The 20,619-nt window shown below is 36.8% G+C and overlaps 1 protein-coding gene across 3 annotated transcripts in view; it reads left to right on the top strand.

Moving 5' to 3' along the window:
- DTL (denticleless E3 ubiquitin protein ligase homolog) overlaps positions 1-20,619 on the top strand; it is a 48,583-nt gene that overhangs the window by 25,916 nt on the left and 2,048 nt on the right. The window contains exons 11-15 of one of the 3 annotated variants that reach the window (XM_051998431.1): positions 335-447; positions 5,601-5,690; positions 9,340-9,475; positions 17,515-18,347; positions 20,403-20,526. In XM_051998431.1, coding sequence (XP_051854391.1) covers positions 335-447; positions 5,601-5,690; positions 9,340-9,475; positions 17,515-18,347; positions 20,403-20,501 — 1,271 coding nt within the window. In that variant the 3' untranslated portion in view covers positions 20,502-20,526. Of the gene's footprint in view, positions 1-334; positions 448-5,600; positions 5,691-9,339; positions 9,476-17,511; positions 18,348-20,402; positions 20,527-20,619 lie in introns of all 3 variants that reach the window. The other 2 variants (XM_051998432.1, XM_051998430.1) reach the window with 2 other exon arrangements.

Raw genomic sequence — 20,619 nt, 5'->3', positions numbered from 1 at the left:
TTTTTCCTTTTGGTATTAAAGTGAATGTTTTTCACAGATATCTCATTTATTCCTCATAACAATCCTATGAGATAGGTGCTATTATTATTCCCTTTTTACACTTGAAAGAGACTGAGGCAAACAGTGGTTGTGATTAGCCCAAGATCACAAAGATGACTATCTGAAGTGGAATTTGAACTCGGATCTCAGTGATGCCAAATTTAGGATTCAGTCTACTGTCCTAATAGCTATTTGGAGGCAAGGAAAGAGACATGCTATAGAAAATGTTGTGTATCTTTAGTTGAATCCTGGAAATAACAGGAGGTAACACTTTGTTTTCTTCTTCCTTTGGCAGTGGCCGTCCTCAATGGGCACCAAAATTCAACCTTTTATGTCAAATCTAGCATTAGCCCAGATGATCAATTTCTGATCAGTGGCTCAAGTGATGAGTCTGCCTACATATGGAAGGTGAGTGACCAAACTTCCCTGCAAATGTGACACAAATACTTTTGCCAGCTTCTTTCTTTACTAAAGATGTTGAGGATTCAGTAGTGAACCTACGATGTTAGTAGTATTTCCCAGCCAAGTATTGATCAAAGCCTGCTTTTTGCCCCAGGCAGTAGGCACGTCCATATTGGTTGTTAAAAACTAATATATGTTAAAAACAATACGACTACTGTATCCTAATACAGTTTTTCAAAAAGATGTCCTTTCCCAAACTATGATCACGTTGCTCGGGAATTTAGTAGTTCAGGAGAATGGCTAGAATATTGATTATGTACTCCTCTTCAATTATCTCCTGTGCCTTTTGGATTGAACTATTGATCTCTTAACCATGTCTGGGATTCCTGGTAATAATTTTTCCTTCCCCTACTCATTAGTAACTTTGTTTCCCCTCAGTGAGCATTAGAAATTTCTTGTAAGTCTCAGACTCTGAGACTACTCTTTCAGTCTTATCACTACACTTAATTACTCTAATGAAATATCGTGACTTGTTTGATTTTAAAAAATTAAACACCGACTAAGCTTAATTTCTTGAGTGCAAGCTTTTTGGCACATGAGAATTTTGCCATCATTTGGAACTCTGGAAAAAGTATGAATGTCAAGTTAGAAGTTTGCTGGTTATTGAGGGATGTCTGGGGAAAGGCAAAATGAGACTAAAGGGTAAGAATTGGTTATAGCTCCCTATAGAACTTTGGGAGTTCAAGAATAGGGAAATGCCAATAGACTTTCTAAAACCAGAAAGTTAAGTACATTATGAGATTTCCACCCCATTCCCCAAGTATTAAAAGAAAATTAGTGAAAAATAAGTTATCTAAGCAGTGATAAAAGGTGACAGGGTCTAAATCTCATCTTCAAAACCTCTCCTGTGTCTCATAAATCCAAATTCCAACAAGTTGGTCTCTTTCACAGAATACAGTAGGAATTGCCTTAGAGCTTCCTATAGGTACAGGAGCTGAAAAAGTTAAGACCGCCGCTGAATCTAATCCTCTGATAAATTTCATTTGCTTGTGTGGGACATAGGGGTAGTCATGATCAACAGATGGTCATTTGTATGTATCTGTACTTGTGAAAAATAAGTTTTTTAGAAGCCTGTAACAGTATTCTAAGTGTCCACAAGATGATAGTAATGCTTCACTGAGAGAATGTCACACATTCTATTCTCAGTGTTGGTTTAACTGAATTGTGTATTGTATGTTCTTAATTGAAAGCTAGAAAGGTAAAATCTCTGAATTTTTTCCTTGATATATTAAATTGTTTTTTACCTATGTAATTATTTTTTCTTTCACCTAAATAAAATTCTCTAATCTTTGGGTTCAGTGTTTCCATAGCATAATGCTTTTCTTGGGAAATTTTTATCAGCTGTGTGTTAAATATGTAGCCTTTGTTTCAGAACTCTCCCTTTACCCCATCGCTACTTTCTAAAATACGTTTGGTTTTGTATCTTGAGATTTAACATCATGTTCTTGACAATGTCAACTGATTGTCATATTGATAAGTAAATATTAGTTAAGTAACTAGTTTTGTTTGTTTGTTTTAAGATTTGTATTTCTAACTCAAGGTTAGACTCTCTTATCTTATCCTTTTTTTTTCCTCCTTCATTTTTCCTTTACTGTCTTATCTACATTCCTTCTCCCACTTCAGTTTGCCTTATACTGTCTCCCAACTCCACTCAAAGCTTTATTTCTGATATAATTTTTCACAGACATTTCTTAATAATTTTTGAAAAGTTTATCTTGTGCCCATCCTATGTATACCAAGAGTCTTTTTTTCCCCCTCTGTAGATGTCCAGGGACTTCTTTTCCTCCTTTACAAGAATAATGATAAAATTATTTGACTAGGTTTCTTGTAACCCATTTTCAGGCCATTGCACATGTGTGACCTGTTCTGATTTTCATGGCTGGGTCTCATGTCAGTGTTGATTGACATGGTTTGGGTGATAGACTTTCCCGCCGATCCACACATAATTCAATGTGCAGCCTCTGATATTTGAGACTTTGGCAAGGTTGCTGTTTCTAAAATTGAACCTGCCTCATTGGGTGGTTCAGTTTCTCTTATCCATTGTGAAAAAAGAAAGACATTTTCAAGGCCAAAACAGTCTCAGTATAAATGAATATGCAGAGCATTCAGTTATCACCCTGTTTGAATGTTCAAAAAATTGACATTCTCATGTTTTCAGTGCCCTCAGTAAGACTCAGAGGATATACAGAAGCAAGAGAAAAGTTTTATTTTTTTTTTATTTTTATTTTTTTAATAACTTTTTATTGACAGAACCCATGCCAGGGTAATTTTTTACAGCATTATCCCTTGCACTCACTTCTGTTCCGATTTTTCCCCTCCCTCTCTCCACCCCCTCCCCCAGATGGCAAGCAGTCCTTTATGTGTTGAATAGGTTACAGTATATTCTAGATACAATATATGTGTGCAGAACCGAACAGTTAAGAGAAAAGTTTTAAATCTTAGGAGCTAAATTGAACTCTTTAACTCGTTAGTTGTTTTGTTTAAAAAAAAAAATAGCAAAGGGGCAGCTAGATGGTGCAGTAGATAGAACACCAGCCCTGAAGTCAGGAGGACCTGAATTCAAATCTGGCCTCAGACACTTGAACATTTTCTAGCTGTGTGACCCTGAGCAAGTCATTTAACTCTAATTGCCTCAGCAAAACAAAACTATAGCAAAAGAAAACATATAATTGAAGTAGAAAGTGTCTATGACACTCTGGTCCAGGCTTATATTTTTGTTTTGTGTTTAATGTGAGGGTTTTAGTGATGATTTTTACTGTTTTTTTCTTCTCCCTCCTGACTCCTTTCTGATGAGGCCATTTAATAGTATAGAAGTGGCTATAAATAATTTTGGTACAATCACTAACTGGTGAAACATTGAGCCTGACACTTTAGGAAGTGTAAATGATCTCATGACAGGAATAAAGATTAGTCTTATTTCCAACTGGCTAGAGTAAGGAGATTCTGTAGGGAAAGATACTGATCTTATTGCGTCCTCAAATGTGAAAAAACGATTTGATGAGGGTTACAGATGAGAATCAGAGTAAGCTACTTCTGGAGTCAGCTGAGGAGCTCCAGGGGTTTGAAATTTTGGATTCCTTACGATTTGTATGGCTGTTACTATGTTTGGGTTACTCAGAAGTGATTGGGAGGAGAGGGGGGTCTCTGTGTTCCCTTCTAACTAATTGCATGTCCCCAGAATAGATAAGAATAAACTTGTACCTTGGACATCAAAATGTTTCTCCTTTCAATTTGGAAGCATAGTATAAAACATAGTGATTATGCAATTAAGTTTAAGTGCAATAATACAGTTAACAAAATAGTAGCCTATGTTTTCATCAGAGAAAGTTGACTCTCAAGTGAAATGGTTTCCAATTATCTAAAGTTCTAAAGTTATCTAAAGTTAGATCTGTGATCTAAAGTTAAAACATCTAAAGTGATGGGTCACTTGTTGCTCAAGACTATTAATATAAATATAAAAACTTTTTTTTTCTTCCAAACTCAGTGGTCCAGAGCTCTGTTAAAAATAGTTTGATTGGGTTTTTAAAAATGAATTTTATCCTTCTCTTGATCATCCTTCTCTTACTCATGAATTTAATATGGTCCTGATCCCTAAAGAAAGTCTAAATACCAAGGTATTTATCTAGGTATTTTAAACAGACTATCTGAAAGGATTGGTATTGTTTCCATAGCATTTCAGTCTTTGTCAGGGAGAATGTTTTTATGAATAACACTCACTGAAAAATCTCACTTTAATTGTAACAGATATTAGGTAATCTACTAAAGCAGTGGACTCTATTCTTTTACTTTTTGATTCATTGAGTAAGTGCTGTACACATGGAGAGGAGTAAAATTCATTAAAACTCACTAAGTTCCCCCCTCAAAATTGAATTGGATAACCTTTAAGATCAGTAGTTGTGGATCTCTTTGCAAGCTGAAAAGGTCTACTAGGTTCACTTAGTCATCATGACAAATATCCCTTTCATTTATTATTTAGTTGCTTAGAAAGATAAGAAACTCAGCCTCTATCCCTGTGTCTCCTACAAACCTTCTTCCTAGTCATTCTCTTAATTCATATGCTAATAATAGTGATATTTATTTAGTTGCTTAGGAAGGTAAGATACTCAGCCTCTATTCCTGTGTTTCCTACCAACCTTCTTTCTAGTCATTCTCTAAATTCACGTGCTAATAATAGTGACATAAAGTTGTTTGTACTTTTTCCTCCTGATTAATTATTATGGTCTGTGATTAAGAAACAATTGAAAGCTATTGTGTGAGTCAGTTAAAAGAAGCTATCAAAAGCATATCACTAATAATATTCAGTGAAGGAAAGTGAATTTCTTAGTCATAGAAGTAGTTTGTACTACATGATCCACCTTTAAAAATCACACTGAAAATTGCAAAGATGATGATACATCCTTGAATGTATTCAAATTTAAATGACAAAATGAGGTAGAATGGGTTTTACTGAAGACATTTCTACTTGGCTAAAAGGAGTTCAGGATCAACCCACCATGAAATTCTTAGCTTCTACTTCATAGGATTAAATAAACTTAGTTTGAACATAATAAAAATCATCAAGTTGGTGTATCTTGAGCTGGAGGTATGTTTTGAGCACCTTCAACATTCACAGTCAATTTTTTGATCCTGAAAATAATTGAAACAGGATAATTAGGCTATACAAGATGGAGACCAGATTGACCTTCTGAATTTTCCCATTTAACAGTTCAGTTCTGACCAACCTGGAAAGTTTACTAGCTAAGCAAGCTAATCCTGCTCCTGAACTTTACTGAAAGTATGGAATGTGTGATATCCATTCTGGAAGGATTGGTTTAATGTGAAATAAGATTATTGGCTCAGACCATATATTCAGTCCAGATTAAGAAGATAAATAGCTAATTTCAATATAATAATTTTTTCCCCCTTGGAGCATTATTACTAGAAAGTTACTAGACAGTCAACCTATAGAGCTTGTGTATTTTTATCTAATATTATGCAAGGAGAAAATTGGATGTTTCAAAGTCTTAAACACTGTATAAGCAATAGCTTCAGACTTTTAGAAGATAAAACCTAAATTATTGCTATATTAACTTTGTTTTCTATTTTTGTGGGGAGAATAGATCTCTGAACCTTGGTGTCCTCCAACTTTGCTCCTGGGTCATTCTCAAGAAGTCACATCTGTGTGCTGGTGTCCAACTGATTTTACTAAGGTTTGTAACTATAACTTTGTTTGTTTTTTGAGTATTGGCTTAATAATTTTTTTAATTTAGTTTCAGTGTCTCAGTATGAAATAAATCATTCAGAAACCTGGATTGGAATTATTCACACAGATTCTAATTTTGCCTACTATTAGAGAAAACTTATCATAAAGCTGTGAGCATCAATGAATTCCAAGTCTCTTTGGCTCCTCTACTTAAGTAAAAATGCCCTAAAAATTATGTGTTAGATCTTTCTGAAAAGAGCAAAATTTACCAACCACTTCTAGAAGTTGTTTCTTCATTTCGCCAAAAATATCTTTTAAGGAGTGATGTTCTTCAGACAAAAGCTATCATTTCCTTTCTCCATTTTTCTTCCCTTTAAGATACTTTTTGAATTTTTCCAAGGGAACCTTGTGAGATGGAGACCAACTTATATTGCCCTTATTATTAGCTTCATCTGAAAATGTTTCACTTTTAGTGTTCTCAGGGTTTGAGGTCTGTTTTTCCCTGTCTCCATAAAAGCTATCTGTGGCCAGAGTGCTTTTGTTTTTTGCTAATTTTTAAAAGGTTGAGGTCTGCTTTTAAGGCAAAGGGGAGATTGTCCCAAGCTTTTTCTACAAGCTATGCAACTTCCTTCTTGTGCTGGGTGGCCAGCACCCATTTATTATGCTGGGGTTTGGGGGCTCACTATTTTCCTTCTGTAGTTGGATTGGAGTTCTCATAGCTAGTCTGCTGATCCATTGGCTTCTGCACCAGGACAGGGTAGCCAGCACTGCTGTGTTTTGTTTCTGAGCCTTCCATTAGATTTCTCCAAGGTACAGAAGCCTTTCCGCTCTGGGTCTCACTGCATTGCACCTGCACTGAGTCGCAACCCTCCACATTGAGACAGATTTTTCTTGAAATTCTTCTAAAATATCTTCTATTGGAAATTTGTTATACTCCAAATATTTCTGGGTTCTGTTGCTCTTAAAACCTGTTTAGAAGCTTAATCTGAGAGAAGCCAGGAAGGACTCAAAGACCTTTCTTCTCCCCACCATCTGGGCTCTGCTCCCCTTACCAGTCACTTCTTTTATCAAACTGCATTGTGCTGCTAATTACACTGAAACAAAAAAGAAGTGTTCTAAAAAACTAATAGGGAACTAATAATCTTGTACTAGGCACTAGTCAGACATACATCTGTAGTCTTAGATTTAATTATGGGCACCATATTTTTAATAGGTGACAAAGTATAGCATATGTGGAGAAAAGTGATCAGGAAGGGGAGGGTCCTGGAAATAAAACATTTATGAGAACAGTTGAGACAACTGGAGAGATGTAGCCAGAGGAATAATAACCCACATCTTTATAATTCTTTTTGGTTATAAAGAGCATTATTTACAGTATCTCAGTGACTTTTAAGTAGTATATATATACTTATTTTATAGCTGGAACTAAATAAATTGATTTGCCCATTATCATGTAAGGTGATAATAGGACTTGGACTGAAACCAAGATATTCTGTGGATTAAGGTCTACTAGATTAGATAAAATTCTTTTTAATGTGAAGTGTTTATATCCTCCTGAAATAATTCTTAATGCAAAGTCATTAGTTTAAGGTTTAAATTATTTTTCTACTCAACTAAATTTAATAATCCTCAGAGTCCTTAAAATTTGGGTTGTTTGCAAGCATTGAAAGACTTAAATATAGTGTAACTATCTGCCCATCTACAGTTAACATTTCTACCTATAACCACTTTTTAGACGTCTCCCCAAAAGTACTTCATCCTAACCCTAGAATGAATAGAACTAAGACTACTGGGATTCCAGGCATTTTTTCCATACCATTTATAATGTCCTAGAGTCCTGGTAGGGAAAGGAAAAAGCTAACCTTTTCTTGGGGGCCAGAGCTTGGGAGGATATGTGAGATTTTTTCCCCCTTCAGTTACTGAATTAGAGAAATTGTACAAACAAATACTCAAGAGCAGCTTTGGCATTGATGGCCAATTGCCATAAGTTCTTCCAGGACAAACTTTATTTGCCATAAAAGGCCTGGGCACTGGAATGGTCAGATATTTTTAAAGGGGCAAAGGTTATTTTTAACTTCCTTAAGTCTAGGGAGCCAGATGTTTTCTTATTTGTTTTTCTACCTTTTGGAAGATAGACCTCAAGGGAATCTGCTCCTTCTGCTCCTTTTCTCCTGTTCGTCACATTCTACCAGTCCTGATCTCTGCTGATAAGTAAGCATTGGAGAATTGGATGGGAGGCAGAAAAAAACTAGCTGCAAATATATTGAACTGACTTCAAAAGATCTGTTGTTTTCTTGGTGTAGGCATTTCCTTTATGGACAGATCTCAAGTCTCTTACAGTGTAGGAGGTTATTGATGGATACTATGGACAAAAAATGTTTATCACCTTCTACCCAACCTCCAGGTCCAGGTTCAGGGTGTTGCTAATGCTTTTATATGCTGTCACTTTTGCAACCTGGAAGAGTTTTCCAGAACTTTGCAGACAGTGCTATACTGTCATAGTCTCCAAGAATCCAGGGTAACTTCCATGCCATGAGGTATCAGTGTAGAACTTGAGAAGCAGAAGATAATGAATGTTGAAGGAAAAATATTTCAAAAGAAGCTATAGAATAAACTGGATGTCTTAACAAGATTCATATTTATATAAAAGGTGTTAAAAAACTTCTTGGAAGACTGATACTAATATGCCTCATGCTATGACTTACACAAGTGAATTGTAACTTAAAAGATTTAGATTAAGTTGTAGGAAGAATTTTTTTGAACTTTAAACAGAATGAATGAGCGAATACAGTACATCCAAAATAGAATATTATAATTTAATAATAAAGTCTTAAAGAACTAGGGAAGAGAAATCTTAGGGGAGAAATGGTCTGTAAATATTTCATAGATTATCCAATGAAGAAGAATCAGTTATTGTTCTTGCTCATAAGGCAAAACTAGAAGCAAATGGGAAAAATTGTAGGTGAGGCAGATTTCCACTTGATATAAAGAAAAACTTTTGAACACTTAAAACTATCCCAAAGTGATATGAACTTTCTCCAGAAGTAGATGCCTCACTAGTAGATGTCTTTAAATAGAGGTTGGATAGCTACGCATTGGAAACAGTTTAAAAGATTCTCCTTTTCAGACATGGATTATAGACCTAGATGGTCTCTAAGATCTTTTCTAATCTTGAGAGAAAATGTGTCTTTCCTTTTCTAAATCAAAAGAAGAGCTTATTTTCATCTATTTCATCAAGTGGATTAGGGAATAAACCCACTTGAAAACAGGGAATTGGATCTTAAAACCATCTAAGGGCAAGAGATTTTTAGTCAAGCAAAATAATGATTTTTATCATTATTATGATAACTCATAATGAGTTAGTTTTAAAGTTCTAGCTTGCTTTGTCCTGTTACAAATCTCTTACTCAATTGCAAGACACGGTATGAGTTAAGTCTCTTTAAAAGAGACCACACATGCTATAGCTATAAGGCCTCATTCAAATCCTGCCCTTTGACAGTTACTAGCTGTGACTACTTGACTTTGAGTCTCATTTTGTCTGCAGAATGGGGTTAATAATAATACTTGTATATACTATACAGGATTGTTATGAGACTCCAATGAGATAACGTATGTAAAGCTTTAAAGCCTATTTAAATGTTGCCTTTCCCTCCCAGATTGCTACATGTTCTGATGATAATACCATGAAGGTTTGGCGTTTGAAGCGTGGCTTGGAAGAAAAACCAGCACTAGACAAACATGCTTTAGTGGGTTGGGCGTATCAGAAGAAATTAGAGGAGAGAACTGACTTAGGTAAGTATTCCATTCACTTCATAATTTGTTTGGTGGTTTGAGTAGGGGAGATTTGCTTATCTGTTTTTATAGGTAGTTTCATACCGAATTTTATCATGTTTCCACATATGAATGAAGGAGAGAATTATCATCTCCCCAGCATAAAAATATCTAGTGAGTTACCGTTCATGTACTGAGTTCTGTCCTATATATATCTTGAAGATCTAGGGTTTAAGATTCCCTGTCCCAGAAATTACAGTCTCTGGGAGACATATGTGTTATCTTTACGTTAGACAACTGCATTTATAAGAGTGAACATTAAGAAGGATGGTCTTTAAAACGGATCATAAAAGTAGTCTCAAGTGCTAGGATTAGGAAAAGAATGAACTCATATTTTGATAAGGAGAGACAAAAGAGAATTTTGCTGCCAGCCAGACCCGGAAAGATCCTGTGATCCTTAGAGCACAGAGGCAAAGCAGTTGGTCATGCTTCTTTGGTGCCATTAATACACTGCAACTTTGTGGTGTTGAACCATTTGGAAGCATCAAGGTCTTTGGGGCCAAGAACCTTCAGTAGTTGTGATTGCTGAGGAGGCGGTAGAGGCAGGGAGCAGGTTTTTGTGGACGCTCTTGGGCAGTAACTGTGAGGGCTGGGCCAGAAGCAGAGTTAGTGTGGGGTGGAGGCGATGTTGGAAGCAAAGCCAGTGCTCCTGGGCCAACTGCCATTTTTGGGGCTCTGGGCTAACTGCCCTCCCTCCTTACCCTCCCCCCCCCCCCAAATCCATCTTCTGCCTCTTCTACAGGAGGCCTTATTGCTTCCTTCACAAAGCTTTACATAATTGCAAAGGTCTTTCAAAAGGTAAAAAGTGAAATAGGAGGGGGTATAATAGGTGCACACTCATTTTCTGATTTAAGGGAATGAGAATTCACTCAATAGTATGTCAGTTGTAAGTTGAGTCAATTAGGACTTAAACCCCAAACTTTTCATCCCCAACAGGTTTCTTGGCATTGTATGGAGTTTGTACATCATCACTTTCTAAATGACATTTAATGATTTGTAGGATTTGAGCTTGAAAGGGACCCTTTTAAATAATATAGTCCAGCTCTCCTTTAAAGCCAAGAAAAAAGAGGTAAAGGAATTGCCCATAGTCACACAATACATAATAGAGCTGATATTTGAATGTGGGTTTCCTAACTCCAATGCAATTACTTTCCATTACAATGTCTTGTCTTTATATACTTTTAACCACAGTTTGCTATACTGTCCAAGCATTATTTATTAGTAAGAATTTATCTAAGACCTGAATTCAAATCCTATCTTTTTTCTTTACTATCTCTGTGACCCCAGGCAAATCACTTAATTTCCCCATATCTCACCTTTCTTATGCGTAAAATGATGGGGTTGGACTAGATGGTCTCTGAGGTCCCTTCTTACCCTGAATCTAATATCTAATAATCTGTGCTTCAAATTGTTTGCTAGAGGGTTAAGAAGAAAATATGTTTACTAATACGTTTATCTGATTTTGTATATACTTTCTATTTACTTATCTTCGTACAGATTAGCACATGTAGAATGAAAGTTTTTTGTGGGCAAAAGATAGGTATTACATCTTTAAATCCCCACAACCTAGCACAGTGCTTGGCATATGTTAAACATTTAATAAATGTTTGTTGAAGTGAATCTGACCCCTTTATAAAGACATAGTAGAATTATTTCCTTGTAAAAAGTGAGTTCTCTTAACATCTTTTAATGGAGAACTGTCATTCAGGAAGCCTACAAAACAGTTGTTCACTCTATGCCAATTGTTCTCCCAGTTCCAGAGCACAGGGTTGGTGAATGAGGTAACCAGTTGGGTAGGTAGAGAGCACAATACTTCATCCTCTGAAGAACAACCACACCAACTTGAATTTCTTTACAGCAGGTTTTACAATAGCACTGGGCCAAATCAGTCTGTCTTTCTCCCAACCCCCACACCCTCTCACCCGATTCTGACTCCTCGAAGGAAGAGGAAATACCCTAACCTTTATGAACATAACAGGCTTCCTGCTGGCTTAGATACAGAACATGAAACGTGTACTTTGAGAGCATCAGAAAATTCAAAATATGAACCACTATTGACTTTTTTCCCCCTTTACTTCTTTTCCTAAAATTGGCAAATCTCAAAGCCCATCCAGCTATTTCAGGAGTCTGGCTGAAATGTTCATCAAATTGTTATCCTACCCCCTTGATAGGAACAAATGACTCCTCTGTGGCTGTACAGTGACCTGTACTGAGAAGTATAGCAAATGAAAACTTCCTTCCCTCCTGAAATAATAAGTGTACCCAGTCTCTAGAACATAACCTCTTACATAACCAGGAAGCTCTGTGGACAAGAGTCCCTGCTACTTTTAACTTCTTTTTCCCAAATACTCTGTATATTTGTTATTTGATAAGGACTTTAGTTGATTTTTTTCTATTGATGTAATACTGTCAATTTGGTTATACCTCATGGCTGGAAAAGGGGGTTTAGGGAGAGGGGAGATGGAGGTTAATTCCTTAGAATGAATGTAAATAGCAGGAATTAAAGATTTGGATTTAAATTAATGATAGAGTATCCTAAGGGAATCCTTAGCTTTTTCTTAGAATTAAGCCTGAAAGTATTTGGATTAAAAAGAACTGTCACTTTTCCTAGAAATAATATGAGGATTTGTGTTCTACAATACTTAATTGAACTTCTTTTGTGACTTCAGGATTTCTGCTTTTCAATACACTCCTTTCTTTTCACATAAGTTTCACATACTCAATAGAGGCTAGAGAGAGAAGGCAGAGAATTGGCAAATGCGTATTCTTAGAAGCATACCTGTCTCTGTAGTGAAAAAGTTTATGGTTCAGGGAAACCAAGTCTTGTATGATTAGTCCTAATTTAAATGTTTAGAGCAGGAGGAAAAAGTCATACTTGCATATTAACCTTCATAAATCTAGTTCTGTGTGAGTCCATGTTAGTAATTAATTTAATCCAAGTTCTAGTTCCAAAGCTTTAAAACTGCAATATGAATAGATGTTTTCTGTAAGTCATTAAAGATAATACAATTGGAGAGAGTCTGAATTTAAGAAAGAAGTTAAACGTTGAATGGGTATGACTTTTGTAAAGTAGAAGGAGTAGAAGATATACATAGAATAGAGAGATTTTTCCAGTGTAACTGCCATACTTCATTCCTGCCACACTTCAGAAATGAATATCAGAATAGTAGGACATGCACAGAATTGTCCTGTCAAAACCAGTATTGCATTGCTTTACAGAGAATAGACAGAAACTTGAAAGCACATGTTCTCATATCACTTGTAATTCCATCGGCAACTTGGCATTTCTCAGAGGCATAAAGATTGACCTGTGTTCTAGCTTCAGAACATTCAATGTCCTTTCAAGCACATGAACTCTCAGCGTCAGAACAAGGACCACCCGCTTTACCTAAAAGTTAATAAGTTCAAGGAGATTTTTGTTACACTCAATTTCTCTATCTTCTTTTACCTTGAGGGCCCTCTTTTTTAAAGGAAAAAAAAAGTTTGACAAACAGGTTTTGTGGGTTTCCATTATACCTTGTAGATAACATTCTTGAGCAGATTTCTCTGGCTTTTCCCTTGATCCAAAGCATCCTGGATCATTTCCATGTGACTAATGCAAAATTTTTATTTGATTCAATAAACATTAAGTACCTACTATGTGTCAAGTACTTTGCTAGGGCAACGAAGGTTAAAAGAAAAAAAAAACATCTTCTGCTATCCAAGAGAGAGATATAATATCTATGAGAGGTGATGAGTAAAAATATCATAGAGGAGGTAGTTTTTGTTGTTTGTCAGTCATTTCTGACTCTTTGGTGACTCCCAGTTTTTCATTTTCTTTAGCTCATTTTACAGATGATCTGGAAGTTAGGAAAATCTGGGTTCACCTCTAGCCTCAGACTTACTAGCTAAATGATCCTGGATAAGACATTTAACCTACACTCTGTCTCAGTTTTCTTGGCTGTAAAACAGGAATATAATAATAGCACATCTCCCAGGGTTGTGAAGATCAAATGAGATATTTGTAAAACATTAGCACAGTGTCTGGCACATGATAAATACTTAATAAATACCTGTTTCCTTCTGGGAAAAGGGAAGTTTGAAGAAAGAGTATGTCCAAATAAATGGAGAGATAGGAGATACACAACAGATAGATGATATGGGAGTTCATGATAGAAATTTGGGCTAGATATATAGATTTGACAATCTTTAGTATACATTTAATACTTGAACCTTTAGGAGCAGATGCGATAATGGGGCAGAGGAATGGCATCTTCTTCTCGGTGATGAATATTCCTATCTATAACATCCCTGGAGCTCTGAATTCTGTAGATCATTTAGATTTCATCCTTCACTCATTCCACCTGATTTCTAATTCTCCTCCCCAAAGTTTCAGCCTAACACCACCCACTCCTTTCCCTGTGCATTGTGGAGTATCTATTCTATAGGCAACACATTTTCCTTTATCTTAAATCTTTTCCTCTCCCACTCCTTTCATGTATCAGCTCTCTCTAAAACCTGACCACCTTCTGATGATACCACTTCCCTGGCTACTCTTTCTGGCTACTCACTGTTCTCAGCTCCCTGATTGAAGCAGGGAGTTGGAAGACTCCTTGTTTTCCCTTACCACTTCCAGGTTCTTCCTCTACTTTGTTCATCAGAAATCTCCCTCCCTTGGAAGTTCATGCTATTTTGTCTACCATCCCATCAGAATTCTGATAGCTGTTGTTTACAAATCTCTTCCTACCCTCCCTGCACACCCTAACTGTGACTGGGGTCACAGTTTTTCTTCCCAACTTCTGCCCTCATACTAGGGAACTTTGGTATACATATTGATTGTCCCTTAAATATCCTAACCATTCATTTCCTCAGACAACTCGCCTCCCTATGGCGAGTACCCAGAGGTATTTCTCTGCCCTATCTCAGCCATCCACAAAGATGATCATATCCTTGATCTTGCCCTCACCCACAAATGTATTACCTCCATGTACAAAAATTCTGAAGTACCCTTCTTGAACTATAATTTGTAGTCATAATCTGTGATACTTTCACTTCCTCAGCCTTTCCTAATATAACCTATTCTTCATCTGCACCATGATCTCCTGATTTTCTTGAGCCCTGAATTCTCTCTCAGACCTTCTCTCCTGAACTGGACATTTTATCCTCTTCCCCATCTTGACTCCTTGATAAACCAACCAATTCAACTCCATACTGCCTTCTTCTCTGGAATTAGTATATCACTTATTATACCCAGCCAAGTCTCAGCCTTAGATTACTTCCATCCATTGTTTTTTCTCCTCCACATGTACTGCTGAACAAAGATGGAGAAAGAAATGCTATCATTCTGACTGAGGTCCACTACAGATTTATGTTTTACTATCTCAACTGGGTACTCCCTACTACTAAGCTATCTTTCAGCACCTCCCTTATCAACTTGCTATCTTACTTTGCCACAGTGACTTTTCCATACTTCCTCTTCAGACCTTTCATGGCTCCCTTTCTCACTCTTCAAATTAGGAACCTTGCTTCATATTTTACAGAAAAATCTGAGGCCATTTGCTGGGAACTTTATCTTATCCTTTCTTAAATTCTTATCACTCAGGTACCTTCTGCTACTTTCTCCTCCTTCACCCCTGTCTCATATGATAAAGTGACTTATTCTTTATCAAGGCTAACCCCTACTTGCTCACGCAATCCCATTCCATCCTGTCACTTTCAACAGATTTCCCCTCCTATTATTAATACTCTTTCAGTTATTTTCAGTCTCTTCTTTACTGCTTCATTTCCTACTACCTACAAACATGCTGCTGTCTCCCCTATCCTGAAAAAGCCCTCACTTGATCACTATTTTGCTCACTTGATCCTTCTGTGCTCAATATGCTTAGAACAGTTTCCTTTCACTACCCACTTATTTTCCTATGTCCTCCTAAAACCCTGTCTTCTACATGAAGCCTTCTTAGCCCTCTTAAGTCCATCTGTCATCTTCTATTTATCCTGTATGTATTTCTATGCTATTCCCCCTTCCCATTAGATTCTTCAGGGCAGGAACAGTCTTTTGCCTCTTTATGTAGCCCCAACACTTAGGACATAATTAGTGCTTAATAAATATACGTTCAAGTGGATAGAGCACCAGCCCTGAAGTCAGGAGGACCTGAATTCAAATATGACCTCAAGACACTTAATACTTCCTAGCTGTGTGACCCTGGGCAAGCCACTTAACTCCATTGCCTTAGCAAAACAAACAAACAAATAAATGAATGAATGAATGAATGAATGTGCATTCATTGATAATAAAGAGAGAGGAACCCAATACAGAACTTGAGGAAGCACCCTTATTAAGGAGGCTGGAAATGTGTAATTGTTCACCAAAGGAGACTGGAACCAGAAAAGAGCAATCAAACACAAGGGAAGAAATAAATGGATTGAAGCAAATTTCTGGATCAAGAACATAAGCACAAGTGTTGGCCTTGGCATGGAGACGAGTCATTTCTTTAAGAGAGAGAAATAGAGGACAAGATGTAGTGGAACTTAGAGGTTCTCAGTGAGAACACAAGAGAATTCATGATGGATGTCCTTAGGTTTCCCTGAAAGACATCTATTGATAGAGAAGGGTGGCTAAAGTGGCATTGGGGGTACCAAGACAAGGAAAGATTTTGAATGGGTATTGTGGAGGGATAAAAGTCAAGGAAGAATTAAAAAGTATGGGTTACAACAGTGACAGCCCAGTTAAGAATGGAAAATGTGAAATTTGTAGTTCTAATTTTTAATTTCTTACAAGATCATTCAGAAGAGATGTATGTTATACAAGAACCTTGTGAAATTTAAAATATTTTGTCATTTATTATCATCAGCATCATCATTATTATTCCAGTGACATTTTCAGTAGCTTAAGAGTAAAGAAAGTGGTGACCTAGGATTGAGTGTTGACAAAGTATGCATGACTATAGGATAAGATGACACGGAATGGGAACTGGGGTACTTTGTATAATAATTAGTCACATTTGTGAAGCATTTTGTATACATTAATTCCTTGGAGCCTCATAGTTATACTATGAATTCTCCATTTTACAGATGGGGAAGTAGATGGGATGATTATGTGATGTGCCATGGATCAAAGAACTAGTTGAGTTTTAATATGAATTTAACCTAGATTTTTTTGATTCTAAGTCTAGTATTCTATTCTGCCACCAAATGGTTTTATCCTTAATAAGTCTGTAAAAGAAGAAACATGAGGCTAGAGCAGACCTGGGAGAACAGGAGATAATGAAGAAATCACAGGTCAAAATGAGGGAGACTACTTTAAAATAGAGGGAGAGGTGGAAGGGTGAGAGATAATAATCAGAGCATAATTTCAGAGTTCAAAATCATGAAGTAACATTCCAGGTAGCGTGAAGAACTTAAAGTATGACTATCTCTGTGGGTGGCTGGGATGGAATAAAGTTGTAGGTCATGGGAATTGAGGAGGTTGGTTAATGGGGAGGCCATAGTGTTTGAGAGGATCCTTATATTGAAGTTTCCAAGTATGAAATAAGGTGTTTTGGTGAAAATAGCCTGAAATTTTGGTGAAAATAGGCTGAAATCCTTGAGAGGAAACACAGGTGATTGGAAACTGGTAAATTACAGCTATGCAGATCTGGGCCAACATAGAGATAAATGGGTAAGTCTCAAAGGATAAGAGGTTGCTGAGTAATGGTTGACAAAGGGAATGGAGCAAAGCAAGGAATAGGCTAACTATTCTTCCTGGCCCAAGTAATATACTGTAAAGACTGAATGTTTTTGATCCCAGGCAATTGTAATGTGGGCATAAACAAGAGTAATTGAAAACATAGGGGATCTTTGTGACAAGTTCAATACTAACTTAATCTTTCATTAGAGCAGTTGATAGAAACCCTTTCCCTATTCCCCTACTCCCATTCCTATATTGTTCTTAAATGCAATGGAATAAGAAAAAACTACTTAGCAGAATCTAGAAAATGTTTCTGGTTTTAGTGTCTGACTTCCATGATTATCTCTCTCAGCAGCAATGACAAGCAACCTGATGACTCCTGCCAAAGCTCCCAGAGCCAAGAACAGTCCACTTGTTTCTTCTCCATGGTCAGCAGCTTGTGCTCCAAGTTGTGCTGGAGATCTTCCTCTCCCTTCTAACACCCCTACATCCTCTGTAAAAACCCCTCCTGCTAAGCCTCAGAGCACTCAAAAGGATTCTCCATCTTCCATTTCCCCCAAGCCACCTTCGTCTTCCAAGATTTTATTTCAAAACTGGGTGAACAAGACACCCTCTCAGTCGCCATCCAACACTCCACCTATCTCAGGGAGCCTGATTCTATCTCCCAGGAAAGCCCTCATTCCTGTGAGCCAGACTCTATCCCAAACAATGTCCAACCCTGAAACTGCAGCCCTGACTAGAAATAAAGCTAAGAGGAGATTGGATTCAAGCTGTCTGGAAAACACAGAGCAGAAGTGTTTAAAGAGCTGCAGCTGTATCACAGAGCTGGAGGGGAAGGCTAAAAGATCTCATCTGAGTCTGTGCTGCCTGTCAGGGAACCAAGGGACCAGTGGTAAAGATCTTCTGGGACTCACCAAGTTAAATGAAATGGAAAAGGTCAGTGAGAATACTCCAGCTCCATCATCTCCTGCCAGTGTCTGTACTCCAGCAGGCTTTGGATCACCATCTTTTTGTTTCAAACCTGGCAGAGGAGGGCCTGAAGTGATAGATAAAGAGAATAGTTCCCCTGAGAGGAAAAATTGGCTATTGGCTATGGGGGAAAAATGGCGGACTGAAAAAGGTGGGAACCGGAGTCCTTCCAGTGGTTCATCTTCTCAAACTAAGAGACAAGATGGAAAGAACTCTCCAGTAAGTCCATCAGGCATCTTAGTTAAAGATGGCAAAACAAACAAACAAACAAAAACCTTTCAACAATTTTCTAAGCTTAAAATGGTGCTGCATATAAATCTTGTGGGGATCCAGATTCCTAAAGGGAAGGAAAGCCCATTTAACTCTTTTGTTGAACTATTTCTCACAGTTATTGCTGTTCCTTTTTTAATTTAAGGGATTATAACCTTATAATAGCTGACAGGAAAGGGACTTAGTGGCAATCCAGGATAAGAAACAAATTTCAGGCAGTTTAAAAAAAAAAATTACATTGCAGTCTCATGCCCCTAGGAACAAGGTGCAAAGGAATTTATTTTAATGGATTGGTGAGCACCCTATAGAATGAGTATCTGCTATAATCCCTGCTCTGTAGAAATTTAAATACTTTGAAATGTAATAAGGATTTTCTATATCTTCTAACAAATGCACTGAAGTGCTGATCAGAAATTTGTCATCTTATATATAAAACTTTACAAGTTAGGTGTTCTGTTGCTGAAATAAAAGGGACTGCTATTTATTGATTTCCTTATCACACCAGTAGCATTCAACTACTAAGTAACTGGGTCAGTATGAGCAAAAGAAAGCCAGTTCATTAAGTATAAAACATTGCAAGCCTTTAGAGATTTTTGCTTATACTGAAGAATCTCATGTGTTTTATGGCAGTTTAAAATTTTTATGTGCTATTTTATAGGAAGGGGCTAAGAGTAAGTGATTGTAAGAGGCATAGAACCCCATTTGCTCCTTATTTTCCCTAAAAGGGAGTTTTGGTGATCAGGCTTTGACATTGACAACTGCCTTTCCAGAGAAACTTTTAGCCCACTTAAGTAGTTTATAAGATCCCTATAATCCTTAAAATCCAAAGAGACTTAGCCACTCTTTCAGAGACTCCATAATAATAACTAGCATTTATATAGTATTTACAGTTTGCAAAGTGTTTCCATATGTATGTGTGAATATGTGTGTGTATATACAAAAATACATATATACATACCATCAATAATAATCTTTAACCTGCAGTTTTGGTTTCTACCCCAAATAGTAAAACAGAGTGAAGGAGAGGTGATAATAAGTCAAGTCAGAGATAAAAGGAAGAGTTAACTAGAACTTGAATTAGCATACCCTAGAGTCAAGTTAATTTTGTGTGATATCTACTCTCCCACGTGCTCAAGGAAGGTACCTAGGCAATATCCAATTTATGAGTGGGTAGAGTTCCCAAAAAATATGTTTGATGGTTGGGACTTGGGATGTAGTTTCCCAGAGAAACAATACCTAGATTCTCTGGGCTGCCCACAAAAACCTATTTAACTCATTATGTAATGACAGTAGCTGACATAGGTTTGCAAAAGCATTTGGTGCAGGCTCTTTTTTTGTGTGACTCAGGGTCACACAACTAGTAAATGTTTGAGATGAGATTTGCACCTAGATTTCTCTTAACTACAATGCTTCATCCATTAGGCTATACTTAATTATAATATTAATAGTATTAGCCTGAAATCTGTTAGCAGAGAGCCATGTGTGGTACAAGATGGGAATATTTTCCTCTCCATTTCCTGGCCACAAGACAACCTAATTGGAATACATCATGAGCCAACGGTTCAAAAAGTCTCTCTGAAGTATTTGTTTTTTTTATTTTTTCTTAAATAGGATGCTTATTAAAATGATTTATTCATTGGTAGAATTTCAGCACTATAATGAAGGGGAGGGGAAAAATCAAGCAGCATCAGGAAATCAGATGACAGGGTTGTTAATATAAATCAAATTGGAACAAAAAACATTTTACAAATCTTCAAGTACAATATAAATGAGGGTTACTATTGTTATTACAACAAACAGGCCAGCCTTAACATGGCACATTGATCCACAGTTTTGCTGGCAAATGCAATTGTAACTACAAGAGATAATGGTTTCAAGGTATTTAATGCTGAAAATTGACAGAATGAGTGACCATATCAGTATCAGAGATACTTTGAATTTGCTTTTTCTTAACTTCCTGAGAAGAAGCAGCATTGTTTAGACCTTGATGTTTGCCACTTTTAGGTTGCAACTACACCTGGTTCCATGAGGAAGATCTGTACCTATTTTCACCGAAAGTCCCAAGAAGAATACCGTAGTCCTGAGCAATCTAAAGAATTGTAGATCCTTCATTCAGAATCTGAATATGGTGAGTTAATGGAGTTTTGCTCCTCTGCAGGAACAATTCATATGACTTAAAACAATTATAGTCTATGATAAAACTAACTTTTACCCCCTTCTT

This window comes from Antechinus flavipes, chromosome 4, assembly GCF_016432865.1.
Source record: "Antechinus flavipes isolate AdamAnt ecotype Samford, QLD, Australia chromosome 4, AdamAnt_v2, whole genome shotgun sequence".
Classification (NCBI taxonomy): domain Eukaryota; kingdom Metazoa; phylum Chordata; class Mammalia; order Dasyuromorphia; family Dasyuridae; genus Antechinus; species Antechinus flavipes.
Note: the sequence above shows the minus strand (reverse complement) of the source record. Positions and strands in the feature narration are given on the sequence as shown.